The 18,154-nt window shown below is 36.0% G+C and overlaps 3 protein-coding genes across 4 annotated transcripts; 2 read left to right on the plus strand and 1 right to left on the minus strand.

Moving 5' to 3' along the window:
• Positions 1 to 3,220: 3,220 nt before the first annotated feature.
• LOC113732953 (peptide chain release factor PrfB2, chloroplastic-like) lies at positions 3,221 to 7,485 on the plus strand. 2 transcript variants are annotated; one of them, XM_027259017.2, is made up of 7 exons: positions 3,221 to 3,770; positions 4,371 to 4,583; positions 4,877 to 4,978; positions 5,165 to 5,302; positions 6,297 to 6,601; positions 6,682 to 6,835; positions 6,927 to 7,283. In XM_027259017.2, exons 1-7 carry the CDS (start codon positions 3,357 to 3,359, stop codon positions 7,059 to 7,061), a joined length of 1,461 nt encoding a protein of 486 aa, XP_027114818.1. In that variant the 5' UTR covers positions 3,221 to 3,356; the 3' UTR covers positions 7,062 to 7,283. The 2 variants fall into 2 exon arrangements, with proteins under 2 accessions (XP_027114818.1, XP_027114819.1); XM_027259018.2 differs by lacking the exon at positions 4,371 to 4,583 and having other exon boundaries at positions 6,927 to 7,485.
• A 569-nt stretch (positions 7,486 to 8,054) lies between these two features.
• Positions 8,055 to 9,935, minus strand: LOC113732954 (ribosomal RNA small subunit methyltransferase). Its single transcript, XM_027259019.2, has 2 exons — positions 9,547 to 9,935; positions 8,055 to 8,982 (listed from the first exon to the last, which is right to left on the minus strand). The coding sequence occupies exons 1-2, from the start codon at positions 9,868 to 9,870 to the stop codon at positions 8,242 to 8,244; spliced, it is 1,065 nt and encodes a 354-aa protein (XP_027114820.1). The 5' UTR covers positions 9,871 to 9,935; the 3' UTR covers positions 8,055 to 8,241.
• Positions 9,936 to 13,588: 3,653 nt separating this feature from the next.
• Positions 13,589 to 17,996, plus strand: LOC113732955 (uncharacterized). The gene is made up of 3 exons (XM_027259020.2): positions 13,589 to 13,878; positions 14,003 to 14,118; positions 17,287 to 17,996. Exons 1-3 carry the CDS (start codon positions 13,759 to 13,761, stop codon positions 17,585 to 17,587), a joined length of 537 nt encoding a protein of 178 aa, XP_027114821.1. The 5' UTR covers positions 13,589 to 13,758; the 3' UTR covers positions 17,588 to 17,996.
• Positions 17,997 to 18,154: the final 158 nt, after the last annotated feature.

Below are 18,154 nucleotides of genomic sequence, written 5' to 3' on the forward strand. Positions count from 1 at the left end.
TATTTCAATGCTTCAGTGGAGTTTAACAAGCCAAAATTTGAATTAAAGGTTGGAAAAAAATTCACTCATTTAACAAAATTTAGAGAAGTACTTATGGAATGGAACATTAGAGAAGGATACTAAGTTTTATATGTCAACAATGACAGTTGGAGGATAACTGCGAAATGTGCAAAAAGATGTTCTTGGAGGATTCATGCAAGCAGAATTAATAGGACTGATACTTTTCAGATCAAAACACTAAAAGGAGAGCACCATTGCGGCAGAGAGTACACTAACAAGCATGCAACCTCGACTTATCTGAGCAGAAAGTTTCAAGAGAAGGTTCGAGATAACCCTAATTGCAGCTTGGATGGCATTATTAATGATGCCAGAAGAAGATTCATGGTTAATATAAGTAGCAAAAAAGCATACAGGACCAAGAGGAAGGCCAGAGAGGCAATCAAAGGTTGTGATATGGAGCAATATGAACGGCTGTGGGATTATGCTGCCACGGTTAGACAGTCAAATCCAGGCAGTCATATAGCTATACAAATAGACAGGAGGTCTATTGAGAAAAGGGCAACATTTCAAAGGCTGTTCTATGGCTTAGGTGCTCTTAAAAAGGGTTTTCTTGCAGGTTGTAGACCAATCATTGGCCTAAATGGTTGCTTTTTGAAGGGGCCCTTTGGAGGTCAGCTGTTAGCAGCACTTGGAAGGGATGGGAATGACAATATGTTTTCTATAGCCATTGCCATTGTTGAAGCAGAAAACTATAATAGCTGGACTTGGTTTTTGAAATAACTGATTACTCATATTGGAAGGGGTAATGTAGTGCCTTATACCTTCATTTCTGACAGGCAAAAAGGACTGGTACATGCTATAGAGAAGCTATTTCCTGGTGCAGAACACAGATTTTGCCTTAAGCATCTGTTTGAGAATTTTAAGGCAAAATTCAAAGACAGTGAACTGAGGAAATTGTTTTGGACTACTGCATCAACAACTAATGTTGATGATTTCAAGAGAGCATTGAATGCTTTGGAGATAGCTCAGCCACAAAATAGAGAGAACCTTACTGCTGCTGGTTGGTTAAAAAGACTGCCGTATCACTTGTGGTCTAGAGCACATTATGGAATGGCTGCTAAGATTGATATTTCAGTCAACAACCTGAATGAGAGTTTCAACAACTACATTTTAAAAGCAAGAGACGAGCCAATTGTGACTTTTCTTGAAATTTTCAGAAGAAAGTTAATGCAACGATTGATATTGAAGAGGCAAGGCATGGAGAAATATGGAGGCAGATTGTGTCCAAACATTGTTGAGAAGCTAGCCAAAAGTGTAGCAAAGAGCAGACATTGTATTGCTGTATTTCATGGTATTGAATCATTTGAGGTTGATGGTTTCAACAGAACCTCTGTTGTGAACTTGCAACATAGAAGCTGTTTATGTGGTGTATTCTAGTTGACTGGAATTTCATGTGTGCATGCTATTTCTGCTATTCAAAACATGCAGATGAAGGTTGAAAACTATGTCGATGAGTGCTATAGTAAAAAGGCATACTTGAGGGCATATGCTTATAGCATTGGAGCTGTTCCATCCAAAGAACACTGGATTGATAGTGGAATGCAGCTGTTAAATCCACCATTTGTTAAGAAACAACCTGGGAGGCCTAAAAAACTTAGGATAAGAGGTCCGGATGAACCGAGAGATCCACAAAGAGCTTCCAAAAAGGGGTTGCCAGTATACTATAAGAGATGTTTAAAAGTTGGCCATAATAGGAGAACTTGTAAGGAACCTCCTAATCCCAAATCCAAGTTGTACAAGGTACATTTAAGTACTTGAATTTTTCTTGCACTATGTACTCTTGATAATTATTCCAGCAATAAATTTTTGACTCTGGTTGCAAGTTCCAGCAAGCAATACCCAGCGAGGGGCAACAACAGCTTCCACTTCAGCCCCAACCAGAGAAGCACCAGTGCATCAAGCATCTCAGCAAAGCAGCACTACTGCAGTTACTGATAACAACCCCAGTTCTCGATCCAAAAGATTTAAGAAAAATTAGGATCATGAATGTTATTTTTAGGACTTGTGTCCATGTAAACAAGTTGTAATGGTATATATGCTATCTTTAGAGGAGATATTGTATAATGGATTAACATATTTTGTAAGTGATGCTCTTTTTTGTAATGACATTATTGGCATTATTGCTCTTTTTTGTAATGTCATATATTGAATTGTGGTTATCATATTATGACTATCCAAATTACAGTTGGTTCATGAGTAAACATGTTATATGGTAATTATATTTCTTTCAGACAGGAATACAAACCATGACAAAATTTGAAATTTTTTCATAAACTAAAATCATTACATTATTTGGTACATCATTATGCTGCCACTAACCAAATTACTATTTTCTATAAGCAGCAATAACTAGAGATAAACAACAAATAATAAGAGACAAAATCATTATCACTTTCAACATCCCCATAGTGCCTTCAACCGTGCTCAACTTTGCATGTAGCCCTAACAAAATGTCACCATTGTTCACAGCCAGCATACCTTCATTACTGTTCACTCTTAAAGAGAACCCAGAACTTTCGTCTAATCTTGTTTCTGGACTTTGACTAGTACATTCATTGCTCATTCCATCCCTTCTTAGAGGATTGCACCATGCCCAAAAGGAGCAGGATTGATCTTCACAAATGTAATACAGCCTACCTTTTGAGGGTTTGTTGGACTCCACGATCTTGATTTTTGCTCTTTTCTTGCAGAAGCACCGAGACCATTCATACCTTAGATCTGTCAAACCTCCTCCAAAATTTACAGAAGTGGACATGGCGACTTCGATATACCCAGAAGTAGATCTTCTCCCTTTTTCCTTTCACTCTTTGATAGTTTCAAATCTATTCTCCCCTAATATGTAGTACTTTCTATATAGCAACTGAAGGGTAGTTTGGGAATGAAACTCACGATCTTTTCAAAAGAATCTCGCAGACTCATCATCAGTAGTTCGCTCAGCCGGTTATAGGTCTATTTTCACTTTAGTTATGAAGTTTAGAGCGTTTATGTGCATGTTTTTAAATGATAGGGGGATTCCGTGTCTTCTCGCGAAATTATAGGGTTCCGTGTATTTCACCATACCACTTTTTCTCCCTTTATACACGGTAAGATTTTTCATAGCCAAAACTAAAATAAAATTTTCAAAACATTTGAAAACTGTAGACTAGGATCGACTTATTCGATGAGCTGAAATGCCGTCCAAAATCTTTAAACACCTGGCCCGAAAAAAGCCTTAAACACCCCGGTGCCATAGCAATTTTTATGCTGAACGCGTAAACAACTTGCAGACTCCACAGCACCGATTCATATGACCAAAGATGATATCTTTGATACTGAAGCGATCAGCATTTCATGAACAAAACCACCTGTTCAAACCCCAATTCTGTTTCCAACTTCTTTCCTCTCTGACTCAATCTAAGTCTCACAATTCCTACACTTCAAGCCAAAATCACTCAATTTTGCCTTCTGGATATGGTTTTTTGGGGAAAAAGAATAGTGGGTTCTCTTCATCATCGCTTCAAAGATTGGAAATCCCATCTGGGATTTTCTGTAATGGACGTTTTTATGGTTCTCAGTCCCAGACTGCTATTGAGCCCTCAACTTCAGATGGGCTTACTGTGGATGGTATTATAGCTAATAATTGGACTATACTTGATGAAGATGAGAGTGATTGGAAGAGCCATGCCTCTGCAATTGCTCAGTCCATTCATCTTATCAAGAAACGCCTGAAGGTATAACTGTAAATATATGGACTTGTATGTAAATATCGCATTGGAAAAACTTGCTTCATTTGTGCAATAAAAATTTCAACTTTAGTAATAAGAGGTCATCAAGTTTATGGCTTGTATTGTCTGTCAATTTGGCCAGTTTTGGGGTTGGTTCCATTTGGTTCTCTTGCATCATTTGGGTATGTTTTAACCTGAGCAATGAGAAGGTGTTTGTGCTGTTATGTTATCATAGTGCAGCATTTGTTGTATTTCAAATGTTGGATTTCGCTTGGCATGCATCCTGGAGGTTCGCATAAACATACGCCAATCCGAACACATTGTTTATGATTAGCTGTTTATCCAATGAGTTGCTGAAATTGTGTAATTTTGTATTTTGTATGTTTAGAGAACCGTCTAATATTTGTTTTCGTCATAGTAAAAGTGAATTGCTATGCATATGAAATGGATTAAGAGAATGAAAATCCAGTTAGCTCTTCTCTGAGCAATCATGTTTCGGTGGGGATAGCTTGACTGATTCAGATACTGCATTTTCTTATATTATTTTTGTTTCTTGGACGTAATAATTTAAAGTTCTTCACTGCATTTTTTTACCCGTGGTTGTAGTGGAAAAACTTACTCGTAAGGGTGAGGATGTTATCTTTCCAATTGGATAAGCCAGACCTTTGGGACGATCCAATTCAAGCAAGCAAGATAAGCCGTGAGCATGGTTTGCTTACCGGGAAAATGAATGAAGTCAAGAAATTTGAACAAGAACTGCTTGAACATATTGACATGATAAAGCTATCTCATGAGGAGAATGATCCAGAGCTGGAATTGGTGGGCCCTCAATGCTTTCTTTGTTAGGCGTGTACACCTTTTGGCATCTAGTCTTAGTTCTCCACGAACTTCCCTTTTATATATGTCATCTTTAACAAATTAGTTTGAGTGTAACTTTCTTTGTGCAATATTTTCCAATAATGACATTTGTACTCCACTGAATGAAGCCTTCTTCTGACTGCCTGGAAACAATTGTACCACTACTAGAGATAACCACATAAGCTTCGTCTAAAATTTAGATGAATGGTTGTGGTAGATGCTGGCAATGTCTTATATATAAATCTTCTATGCAGGAAGCGGTGAAAGCTTTGATTCAGATGAGAAGAAGTGTAAAAGAGAAGGAGTTAGAAGCTTTATTGGTGGAGGAGCATGATTCTTGCTCTTGTTTCATAGAGGTAGTCCAGCCAGTGCTTGTATTGGTTATCAATTTAAGGAGATGTTATTTGTTTGATCAATCTGAGGATGATTTTACGTTTTATTCTTTACTGCTTCACTGGTCCTCCTTTCTCTACCTCTAGCATTTTCTGCATATGTGTGCATCAAATATATAATTCATCATTGAATATCGTTGTTAAGTCTAGGTACAAGCTGGAGCTGGTGGTACTGAGAGCATGGATTGGGCTTCAATGGTCATGCAGATGTATAAAAAGTGGGCTCAGCGTCGAGGTTACAGGGTTACTGTAGTGGACGAAATGCCTGGTGAGATTGCGGGAATCAAGGTGCATAATCTCATGATCTTTGCTTTCTTTTTGCTTGCTGTACATTTTTAGGAGCACATCTTGATCGTAGCATAAAATAGAACAATAGATTTCAGATTCCACAGCATCACGTGGTTTGCATGATTATGGTTTTTTAGGAAAATTCAGATGTAGCAAAAATTGATGAGTTATATTTAAAGGATCTGAAACCCCCCATCAATTGGTGTCATTGGCTATCCCTTGTCATTCTTTGCTACATTTGCAATGGTATTTGAAACGTTTCCTTGTTTAATATACATGTAAAGCCACTGGTTATTATCCCGAATGCAATAGCCAAAACAATTTTGCATAAAGGCAAGATTCCTGTTTCATGCATATATAGTAGGAAACTAATCTGCCATAAATTACTTTCCAATCAGAGACAAGCCAATTTCAATGGTGAAATGGGTAAAGTTACTCTAATATATGCTTACGTATTGCTTAACATAGACATTAAGGATGATAAATATGTGGGCGTGTGTCTTTGCACCTTGCTGTAGCTGAATTGTGGATAAGAAAGTCTGTTGGTATGAGGCATAGGCGCTTGGCTCCTCTGACAAAGGAGTGAGTGTTCTAAGGATAAGCTTCACTAATTTGGAACAATTTGAGGTGTATATAATAAAATTTGGAGAATAAAACTTTTAGTGCTTAGGGCTGGCTTCATGACTTGTGTTTCCCATTGTAACCCTGGGCTTTGTTGCACCACAAGTTATCATTAGTAGTCCCCTTATTTTAGGATAGTTCATTCTTTGTCTAGCCCACTGTAAATAGATGATTTGTTGCCTCAAAATATGTTCTAGATGTATCAGATGAATGACTAGATTCAAATAATGAAGGTCGAATCACCCTGCAGTATGTTTATTTATACAAGGCTTCCAGTGCTTGAGCTAGGGATCCTGTACTATCTTTTCCATTTGATTGTTCAATTTGCCTGGTCAAAGCATAATCTGACCTTTGTCTGGCCTTTGTTCTTTAGCGGGCAACCATCAGAGTTGATGGTGAAAACGCATTTGGATATGCCAAAGCAGAAGATGGAGCACATCGGTTGGTTCGTTGCTCACCATTTGATAGCGCAAATCGCCGGCATACTTCATTTGCTGCCGTTGCTGTTATACCAATTCTTGGAGAAGGACTTTCTCATTATCAGATTAAGGAATCTGATCTCCGAATTGAACGATTCCGTTCTGGTGGAGCTGGTGGTCAGCATGCTAATACAACTGACAGTGCTGTCAGGATAACTCATATTCCAACAGGGATCACTGCAACTTGCCAGAATGAAAGGTACAGGATACACATTTTGTTCTTTTGTTTTTAAGTTGCAAGTTTTCTTCCTGACTGTTTGTTCTTTATTCAAATGACAGGTCACAACATTCAAACAAGGCTTCTGCCATGGCAGTACTTCAGTCCCGCTTGGACAAACTTGAGATGGCTCGGCAAGCTCAAATGAATGCGCAGCATACACAATCCCTTGCTGAAAATACCTTTGGTAACCAAATACGTTCTTATGTGCTCCATGTAAGCATTAAAACCAATCTTGTTTGATGCAATTCCTAAATTTACTCCAGGAATGGCCACCTTTATCACTCGTTTACTACTTATATTGCAGCCTTATCGCATGGTTAAGGATCACAGGACAAGTTATAAAGTTTCAAATGCTGATTCTGTTCTCGAAGGGGATATTGACGACTTCATTTTGAGCTATTTGTCAGCTTCCCTTGACAAAGATGAAGATGAACTGTAAAGGAAGTTCAGATCTCAGTACTTGTTCTCAGAGTGATGATGCCGGATACAGCATCTTTTAAAACAATGAGATGGTGGTTGCTACTCTCACATTCTGGTGGAATTTCAGCTGACACGTTAACAGTTGTTTTAACGACCTACTTCTGCGGTGTTAAGCAGTTAATTTCAGTTGGAAATAATCCCATGGATGAGGAGGCATTAGATTGTAATCCCTTCTCCAAAATTTTGTAGCTTATAAGCTGGTGTGGTTCAAAAAAAGTTGGTTTTGTCAAGTACATAGGAGAAATGTATCACTGGACGTCTAGTTTATTACAATCCAAGTGATGCAATGTATTATACGGTCAGGTGATGTACTGAAGCAATTTTAGTGGTTATGGTTTTAGAGTGCTTGGAAACAAATCCACTATTGACATTTTTGTTCTGGATCTTTACATGGTAGGCAAAATGCATGAGCAGAAGCAACAATTTTGGTGTAATAAACTCGTCTCTGTTAAAAATTGTTGGTTTGAGTCCATAGATTTGATTAGACCTTAACTTTTATGCCATTCTCCTGTCAAAAGCTTGTTACTTTATGCAGGATACCAAGCCCCCTGCATTTATCTTTTGAGAAACTATGCTTGAAATTGTATAATTCTGGTCAGTGAAGGACCAGAAATAATAGAAATAATGAGCTGGTGGCTAATTTGCAGTCTAGCGTACTTTATAGTTTATAGTAAACCTCTCCACTCCCCAGTAAACGTGAGCTAGCATCCTGGTTTCAGATCAAGCTCTCATGAAATGGATAGAACCAAAATTAAGGATTTGTCAATACTTGCAAACATATATGAACCATTTCCATGTAGTCTTGAAACGCATTCTCCGCCATCATCTCATTAGTTTTTGTCCATGTCCTCAACTAATCAGTTTCCTTTGGGCAGAACAAGAATAAGGAGGAAATTTTTAGTAGCTTTTAAGCACAAGATATTGAGCAGAAGATTGAGAGGGAGAAACGCAATTGCACAACATATTCCCGATATATTACAGCGTAGAAACTCTCACAGAAGTTAAAGTTGGGACACATACCCCTCATCTCTACAATGCTTACCAAAAAAGAAAGAGAGCAAAAACAAAACAAAATTGGACGTGGATAAAATGCAGAGAAAATCACTCAAAACATGTAGCATGAGCAGCTGGTGCTTGGATCAAGAAAAATGGATTCCAGCCTTGTTAAATAGAGATAAGAGGAACATGAAATCTGTTTGTGTAAGTTTTGAGGATCTTCTCTCTTCGAAATCTCCTTGCTTCAATACATTTAAAACCTTTTCTTTAAATTCAGATCCTTTTGCACTTCCATCATCCACCTCCATTTCCTCATCATCTCTTCCATCATCAACATCCATGCTCAAGTCTTCCAACGTATCTCCCAAAGCAGATACAGCCAAAACCATCTCAGTATCATCGGAAGAACCTTCATGGGATAGCTGTAATGCTTGCAAGGTTTTGTAGTTCTTTTCAAGCAACGACAGGACAGTCTTCTGTCTAAAAATAGAACCTAGAGTTTTGTTCTTCCGGTTGAAACATATTCGAACTAAACCATCCCATTCCTTGAAGTTCACAGGAGGAAGAGGTTTCCTAGGCTCTATTCTAACTACAGAAGAGTCAACCTTCGGTGGAGGCCTAAAATTATTCCTCCCTACTTTCAGTAAATGAGAAACGCGGGCCAATAATTGTGTGTTCACTGAGAGGCGACAATATAGAGTATCACCAGGCTGAGCAACAAGCCTCATTGCAAATTCTCTCTGGAACATTATTACAGCACACCTGAACAACGGACGATGTGATAATAATTTGAAAGTGAGTGGAGACGATATTTGATATGGGATGTTTGCCACACATATATCGAAGTAAGGTAGTTCACACTTAAGAACATCCCCTTGTATAACCTGCACCATTAAATGCATAGAGAATCAGCTATGAGAACCCAGAGAAATGAGCAGACTATACACTATATAGCTGCAGAAACATAGCATACACTATATAGTACAAGATTGAACGTTTCACAATTATTTACTGTCCAAAGTTATTGCAAAATTTTCCATTATGAGGGCTAACCTTTTGCTCAATTCCTAATCAAGGCGATGGCTTTACTAGACATTAAGCAAAAAGTTAAGCCCTTTTCATGAACTGTGAAACTTAACTCACCCCTGTTCAAAGTTTTTCCCAAAAATGTTTTCAATTTATGAAAATGACCCCATTATCTAATTAATTTATATGATTCCTTAAACATTTCTGTTTTTTCCATTTATCCGTCAGGTGGTGTCCCGGACATTGCCCGTACCTCGAACTACTACTGCTCCGTCGTCCCATGATTCCTTAAACTAATCATAGTCTCCTCAAACAAATCGAACGATTTATACATGCATTCCAACAAAGTTGAAATCTCAAACACTAAACATTGAATTAACGAAAAAGAAACTTCACCAGAATCCATTTCTGTTATGATATACCTTGAGTCGACTAGAAAAAGGGGTTCCTTGAAACCTTCTTTGCAGTTCAAGAACCATACGGGGGTCAACTTCTACGGCGATGACTGATTTTCCAGCTTCCAGAAGCTTTTTCGTGAGATTACCAGTACCGGGACCGATTTCGAGGATGACATCAGTGGGTTTGATGCCGGATTTTTGGATAATAGAGTCGATTAGAAGTGGGTTTTTCAATATGTGCTGACCCTTTGACTTGTGGAATGGTATCCCACCTTGGAAGTGTGGGTTGCCACCGCCACCGGCGCTGCCGTTACGGAGCTTTTCTTTCTTTATCTTTCCTCCCGCCATGGATTGTTTGGGAAAGTCGGAAGCTTTGGGAGGTTAGGCCTCACTTGGAGGAGGGAGTTAGGGTTTATAATTTTCTGAAATGCATTTGGGCCTTGTGCAGGGTATAGGTGTTTGGGCCACAAGATGATCCCGGCCCAGTTTTCGAAGTTTAATTGTTTGGTTAGTCCTTAGCTAGTTTATTTATTTATTTTTTGGGTTTTATTAGTACTTTGTTTATTTATTAAATAAGTTTTTGATTTAATTAATTACTAGTTTCGTTTGCATGTGAAATTTGCCCTACATGAGGAAAATTGATGTGAGGGATATAAGGGCAAGAGGAGAATGGTCAAGAAAACCTCCTGTTTTCAACCTAAAAGAATTTAAAATTTGGTTAAGTACAAGGGATTTTGTAGAAATTCTAAGAATCACATGTCTTATTTACTTAAAACATGTGCTTTACCTTTTTTTTTTTTTTACTAGTAGAGTATTTCCTATGTATTTTATTTAGTTAGGGAAGCAATCATAATTTTAAAAGAGATTTATACACCTACATTAGCTTATGGAAAATTTGAAAGTTTTGTTTGGGTTGAAATACAATAATTCATTAAGTCTTAAAAGGGATTTGTTAAACACGCATAGATGAGGAAAACATACTTTAGAATAAAAGCACATCCCTTGTCTTTAATACTACTCCTGTCCGTAAAGATACTTCCACTTATAGATTAAGAAGTTTTTTTTTTTTTTGTTTTTAATGGGAGGTTTTGAATTTTAAAATATCTTCTTTACAATTCCTCTTACTTTACTAGACAACCCAACCTTTCTCAAGAAGGGTAGTTAATGTAATCATTTTTGCTTAGCACTTTTCTTATATGCTATTCTAATAATACTTGTTTTAGTGTGTATCTATTATTTTTTAGAAGAATGGTTGACTAAAAATTTTTTTTTTTGGGAAACGATAGGTAATTTTATTAACATATGTATGAACTATACATTTAGTAAGCAAAGACTCAATTAGAACTATACAAAAGTGTACTATGACACTGAGGGTCAATCCACTACTCATCAAAGGAGAGACTTAGAGCATAGTTGCTAATGTTGGTAATTCTATTAATATTTTTAGTCCTTGACAAACAAATGAACATTTCATAAATACTGAACTTAAACTATGGATGTTTTCCATGTGCGAGAACAATCTAAGGGCGCTCATAAATAGTAGTACAAACGAATTGAGTCAAGTCGAACTTTGACCTGATTGAGTCAAGTCTCAACTTAGTTTTATGAAACTCAAATTCGAGTCGAGCTCGAGTTTTAAAAAAAATTATTATTTTATTTTTTGAAAATAAATAAAATAATAATTTTTTAAATAAATAATAAAATATTAGGAATATATATGTAATTTTATTATTAAAATAAAAAATAAAAAATATAATCGAATCGGCTTGCGAACTAACGAATTAAATATCTTTGAACTCGAGTTCGACTTGGTCAGCTCGAACTCGACTCGAGCTTGATATTGACGGAGCTCAAGTCGAGCTACTCGCGAGCAACTCAATCATTTGCACCCTTACTCACAAAGACTTAATTAGAGTTATACAAAAGTGCACTATGACACTGAGAGTTAACCTGCTCCTCGTCAAAAGATAGGCCTAGAGCATAATTGCTAATGTTGTTATTTCTATTAATATTTTTAGTCCTGGACAAAACAAACGAGCATTTCATAAACAGTGAACGAAAACTATAGATGTCTTCCATGTGCAAGAACATTCCAAGGGTGCTTTTAATAAAATTAAAGTTTGAAAATTGAAAATTAAAATCTAAAGTTTGAATCTATTAACTTACTAAGGCTCTGTTTGATAAAACTGAATCTGAATTCTAAATTTTGAATTCTGAATATTGAATACTGAAACAATTAATTTGCTGAATTTTAAGCCCTGAAAAGAGATATATGAATATCTGAATCTTAATGCTGAACCTATTTATACTGTTTGATAAACATTTATAACTTAATGCTTAATAAGCTAAATTGTACAATTTTGCCCTTCTATCTTTTAATCCAAAAAGGAAATAGAACCTATGATTTAATTAACTTAAAATTGTTAGGTATGAAAATGATAATATTTATTTTTAAATCAAATTAATATAAAATAAGAAATATATTATGAAAACATTAAAAGAAACATTACAATCCAATAATTCATATAACATATAAATTTGACCTAAAAAATTTAGAAACGATTGTTTGTAATTTCTTCACGTAGGTTATGCATGAATAATTGACTAGCGTGGCTGGATCCTTCTCCTACTTCTTCATTTGTCTCGTCATCTTCGACCTCTTCTCCATTTTGTATTATGGCATCATCATCATCATATTGTTGAAACCAATAATCATTTGCAGATGGAAAAAGATAAGGAGTAAACAGATGTGAGGAGCATGAAAAAATTGTAAAAGTCATTAAATAGGGAGAAAATAGAAGTAGAAAGCTATTAGATAGAGAATATCGGTTGTTTAATTAGATAAGGATTTTGAATAGAAAATATTAGGTTGTTTAATTAGATAAGGATTTTGAAGGTAATTAACAAACAATGATAGATTTGGTAGATAAGATAAAGTAGTTGAAGTAAATCTCTTCATTCTTATCAAACTAAACATTCAGTTACGATTCTGGTGCTAAAAAAAATACATACAAATTCAGCACCACTTAATAAGTTCAGCAGATGAATTTTTATTTATTAAACACCCAAAACATCTGAATGTCTGAATGAATTCAGTTTCAGCACTTTTTTTTATGTTGTCAAACAAATACTAAATTGTTAAGTATATTAATCTGATACATTTGAGTGAATGTCATGTTAAATGATAAGTAAATAGTTTATCACCTTTTTTTTGGAGCAAGTTTTGCCTAGAAAATTCAGTGTCATTTTATTAATTAAAATATTTTTTTTTGTTATCAACGCATTTGAATATGTTAAGATTTAAATCCATTAAGTTTAAGTGTTAAATTGGGATATCAAATAGCGCCTAATATCTTTAGATTTATTGGCTCGTATCATTTCCAATTGTTGTGGTATTCCCACTCTGATCCTTTTTCACTGTTTCTCTCTTGCCTTGATCAGTGCAAATTTGAGAGCCACCGCACAATCCAACAGTATCTATTTTTTTAAAATGAAAATACGTCTATAATTTCAAAATAAACACAAAAGAAAATGAACATATCTATGAAAGCTTATTAGGAAGAAAAACTACATAATTTTGATAGTTTGTAAAGGTTATCAAATTGCAAAGCATAGTGAAAGTACATTCCCCATCATAAATGTGAAAAAAGCTTACTGGTAGCAAAAAATTATAGCCACGATAATTGCCAAGCATTTACCTAAGACGAATTATGAATACAATCTACAAACTAATTTCTTTACAAGAAAGTAAAATGAGATAAAAGCTAGAATAAAGCATGCATAATTTGTACGCTATTACAAGTATAAGTAAATTTATCTAATATTAATCCACATAGTAAAACTATCCAACACATTATTGTTAAACTTTTAAGTACTAAACTATTCCTTCTCTCATAAGAAAAAGAAAAAAAGAAAAACAATATGTGTACCAATGTGTTCAAATTTGTGCCCTTCAAGGAAAATTAGTTATGAGGACTCAAATGGAAGTATCTTAAAACTTGAAGGACCTCTTCAGCATTATACTTTCCTTTCACAGTTTAGCTCCGCCTAGAACGATGATAAGTGGAAGATAAAACTATTCTTCAAGAAAGGCATAATCAGCAAACAGGAAAACAATCCGAGAAAAGAAAAAGAGTCAACCTTGGCTCGTCAAGTTCTTCTCTAATCGGTTTCCCACCTCGTAAATCTAGTCATAAACCTAAAAAATTTACATGTTTTATCAATAGAATAAAAAATATGGAATCGTCATCGTCTCAACAGCAGCTAATCACGCCGGAGGACGTATTGGAATCGTTGATGAACGACGGAACCATCGACGCCATCCGGTTGAAAATCATCACTCAGCTCAAAGCCAATGTTAGTTACCCCAGAAAAAGACGCTTCGTTTGGTATAAAGGGTTGTCAATTGTTATCATTAATTCAGCAAAAAGCTGTCTTATTTATTCGGGTTTTCTTGCTTTTCGTTTTGGAAATTATTCAGGAAGAATTGAAGAATACGACAGTGAAAATGGTGGAGCAGAGTAAAGTTTTGAATACTCCAGGGGCAGAGAAGCAGACAAAAAGAGAGCTTTTTGATGCCCTTCGACAAGAACTTGAGTAAGTTTTCAACTTTCTGTACTAGATTAATTTTGTTTGGATGCCTTTTTATGCTTTTGAAACTCAAATTTGATAAAAATTAGATGCAATAATTTGAGTTACTTACTATATATCCTTGCTTTTGTTGTTTTATGTGCCTAAAGATTTATTAGAGCTTCAAAAATTGTGGTATTGTTGCTTCTTTGGATTTTTGAGTAATCATAGTTTTGAACTTTATGACACTGATTTTCATGGCTCTATTGGGAAGCCGCCAAAAACCCATTAAAGACGCCTGCTTTGCTGGAGTTGTTCCTAGGGATCATAATTGGTTAGCATGTTTTTGAAGTATTTATCAACACGCGGAAGAATTCATTTATCTTTTGTATGAGATGCGCATGATTTTCTAAAACTCTGTTTGTGTGTGTCTGCATATGCATTGAAGAAAGGAAATATATGGTACTTTGGCTGTTTTAAGTATGCCTTCAATTATGGTAAAGTAAATGCTCTACATTAGAAGATTCTTTGGTCTATGACCTTGGATTTTGGTAGTCTTAGTAGTGGTGTATATTAGTCTCTATGTTGTTCATGCGAAAGTTGGTAACCAGCTATCAATTAGGAAAGTATGTAAGCCACCTTTAATGATCATACTGGGTTCTGTCATTTTCGTTTGCATAGTAGATTTCATGTCCTTTATTCAGCCGGGGACCAGGAAGACTACGGGCAGAGAGTATGATGGAAGCACTTCGGATTGATGTAGGAAACAAGAGAAGTGTACTTGATGTAGTGATGCTTCCTGTAAAACAAAAATAAAATATTGTCAGGAGAGAAAACGGCAGAAAGAAGGCAAAAACAATCAAATATGGGGTTAGGATATTTGGATGATATTAAGTAGTAGTGTTCGTGCTCCTCATGTTTGGGGTTGGAAAGGAAAATCTTTCCTGATGGGACGGAGTATGCTGAATAGGTTTATACTTGCATTCAACTTTATAATGGTGAAGTTGGGCCAGACTCGGGTAAAAACCTTGATCATGTGCAAGTTTTCTTCAGAGTTTCTCCTCTCTTTCATTTCCATAAGGACTGCACCTTGGTTGCGATTTTATTACTGAACTCAAAGTTAACTGTTTCTGCTCTGGATTTAGGCCAACTTTGAGTTAAGTTCAAAAATTAGCCGGTGTCTTTTTTTTTTGGGGGGGGGGGGGGGGATTGCGATCACTCTTAGCACTGACATGGTGAAATCCTATTAAAAAATTCATCTATGTTTAAATAGGTTCAAGGCATTTACACTTCGAACTTATGGGAGTAAGTTATGGCGTTAGTGGGGCAACAGAAGTGTATAAAGAATATTTCTTTACAGGATCCTGTATGGAATAAATCTTTGAGCATCTCTTTTAGAAGTTTTGATACATAATGAGATGAAGCACAAATGAGAATGAGGGTATGTTCTACAGATTCTACAATTTTCTGTGATGTCTATAACACAATTTTAGGTTTTGAAAGTGATGAATTCCATAATGTCAGTAAACTAGAAAATGTTTTCCATGCAAGTATGCAAGCTTTTCATATAACTTTAGTATAGATCACTCGTTAACTGGTTATGGGAGGGGAGGAATATTTGTTAGAGACCTCTATCTATGAAATCTTTCAGACACAACATCTTATGGAGGAAATGTAGATGCTTCAAATGTACTCTCTTGCCCCGGAAGCTTGGTTTTTTCTATAGGGAAGAGTAGGATTTAGCTTATGATTTGGTGGCTGTAGTAATTTGCATTTGCTTGAGGCTGATTTTAGCAAAGAATTGAATATGTATTGTTGTTTTCTATTGGCAAAAAGGGGAAAATTCTAAGGGTATAAATTTATGATAATTATGGAAGAAAGCTGGAGCATCAATGTAGAACATATACATGAATTATGCTTTGGCTTGAGAAACCAAAGTTCCATAAGCCAAGCTGCAAGCTACTATATCTAAGAAGCAGCTGAGTTTCATGAACCATTCTACCGAGTAATCAGTTATCCTGGTTTAATAGCTGATTTTGCATAAATAAAGTACTTCTATAACCTTACTGATATTGGAGTTTTATTGTTGACTTTGAACACTCCTGGAAATGGCTCTCAGTTGAACTAGTTAAAAAAAGTATAACTGGAGAGGCTTCAATTAATCATAAACCTATGCAATGTAGAATTTGTAGACAAAGCGAACGCAAAAACTGATTTGGCAGTTTTTTGTGTTTTACTGTATCTATTGCTTAAAATGTCATCTCTGCACTTCTGATCTATACTTTAAACATTGTGGAATGTTAGGTTAAAGATTCGGACTCGGTTTAAGATGGCCAAAAATTTTCACACCTTTTTATTCCTATCTTAGCTACATGCTGATATTGTATTGCCTTCATGTTCAAAAGTGATTGGTGCGACAACCAATGAATCTGCACTAGCCGAATTTCCTAATTTCAGAAACAAAGCTTCTTTGAAATTTTTGCATTATGTTCTCTCTCTTATTCGTTGAGTTCACAATGTCAGTTACCCAAACACGGTGCATGATGTTTGTTGGTCAGCTTTTCACTTTGATTATAGTAAACAAGCTGCTAGAGTCACGATTTTGTTTGGTACAGCTTTGTATGTTGACAATGCAAGTATCATGCACTGTCTAAGCTTGTGTTGATGATCACTGCATTTAAAGTTGGTTACGCAACAATATCTTGCACCTTTATGGAAGTGTCTGGGTTATCTGAAGACTCTGAGGTTACCTAGATTCTAGTAAAAACTTAAGTTGTCTTTAAATGTTGACCCTCTAAACTGACAGTACTCACCAAACTGAAAGTGTAAAAATGATTTCACGGAGTTGTTTTTGTATTTATTAACCTTTTTAGATGAGTTTGGAACTATGTAGTGACTGATGCGAATTTGCCAGAAGGTTTTGTGAGGAAAAATAGTTGTTCCATATTGGTTCTCGGTTGTCTCTGAAGATATTCGATATGTGTATGCACACGCACACGCACTTTTTTGGCTAACAGAATATAGTTCTTTTGAGTATGCATTAGTGGCAATTAAATGAAGACCGAGGCCTACTTTCGCGTCTGCCCCATATATCATGATTTTGGGGAAAGAGTAGTTGATTCATTTCTGGTACCCACTTGCTTAAATTCATGGTTCCAAACTAACTTTTTTGTGGGTTTTGTTTGATTTGTGCAGAACGTCAGTGCTTGAGAAAGCCTCCAAGTCAGTGTGGGAGCTGATTTTGGATAACAACGGCATAGGAAAGGAATTAAGTCAAACAGTTGAAAAAGTTTTCTGTCGATTGAGTGGCAGAGAACCTCCATTATTTCCTGCTAGTGTTGAACTTGAACCAGAGAAAGGGAAAGAGAAAGAGACTGAAGAAAATGGAGGAAAGGAACAGGAAAACGTCATGGATAATTCGGATTCTTCAACAAAGAAGAGGAAATTTGATGAAATAGGCTCAGAAGAGGGAACAGATGAAGTTGCTAGCAGATAAAATGCTGCTGCACCAGCCTCTTTGGATGATTCTAGTAGAGTACCTCCTCCAAGTGCAAAATCGTGAACCTTCATCAGCAGCTGCCAGGTTATGAGGACAAGATAGTCTTCTTAATCATCTGACTTTCCCTTTCCTCTGACCTAGTCCTTTTTCAGATTTGCTGTATGCCGCCCATTTAGAGAGAAATTCATATTGCTTTCCCAGAAAAGAAGGGCATTACATATCAGTATTTCAAGCATTAATTTGGTTTCTTGGAGTGGTATGCAGAAGACCTCTTTGTTGTATGTCCTGAACTAGTTAGGATGAAAGGTAGAGCCAGGGACTGTAAATACTCAAGGGAGTCAGATTTCTAAGATTTATTTTTTCGGTTTCCATGTAGCTTCTGAAGTTCAAAGAATGAGTTTTTCCATCTCCTGAGGACAACAATAATTGCTTCAGCACCCTACTCTTTTCCAGACAAAGAATGTAGCTCCCTCCCCCCATCATATTTACAATTTTCTGTACTTTTAACTTGAGGAAGTGATTCAAAGCCAAATTTCCTGGTTTGTTTAAACATATTTGTTTGAT

This window comes from Coffea arabica, chromosome 2e (genome assembly GCF_036785885.1).
Source record: "Coffea arabica cultivar ET-39 chromosome 2e, Coffea Arabica ET-39 HiFi, whole genome shotgun sequence".
Classification (NCBI taxonomy): Eukaryota; Viridiplantae; Streptophyta; class Magnoliopsida; order Gentianales; family Rubiaceae; genus Coffea; species Coffea arabica.

Bases quoted from the DNA above. Each gene is read 5' to 3' on its own strand.
- LOC113732953 (XM_027259017.2), top strand. From the start codon at position 3,357: ATGATATCTTTGATACTGAAGCGATCAGCATTTCATGAACAAAACCAC. The intron at 6,602-6,681 runs GTACAGGATACA...TTCAAATGACAG, and splicing joins GCAACTTGCCAGAATGAAAG to GTCACAACATTCAAACAAGG. The intron at 6,836-6,926 runs GTAAGCATTAAA...CTTATATTGCAG, and splicing joins TACGTTCTTATGTGCTCCAT to CCTTATCGCATGGTTAAGGA.
- LOC113732954 (XM_027259019.2), bottom strand. From the start codon at position 9,870: ATGGCGGGAGGAAAGATAAAGAAAGAAAAGCTCCGTAACGGCAGCGCC. The intron at 8,983-9,546 runs GTATATCATAAC...TTAATGGTGCAG, and splicing joins CTTTTTCTAGTCGACTCAAG to GTTATACAAGGGGATGTTCT.
- LOC113732955 (XM_027259020.2), top strand. From the start codon at position 13,759: ATGGAATCGTCATCGTCTCAACAGCAGCTAATCACGCCGGAGGACGTA. The intron at 13,879-14,002 runs GTTAGTTACCCC...GAAATTATTCAG, and splicing joins TCACTCAGCTCAAAGCCAAT to GAAGAATTGAAGAATACGAC. The intron at 14,119-17,286 runs GTAAGTTTTCAA...TGATTTGTGCAG, and splicing joins GCCCTTCGACAAGAACTTGA to AACGTCAGTGCTTGAGAAAG.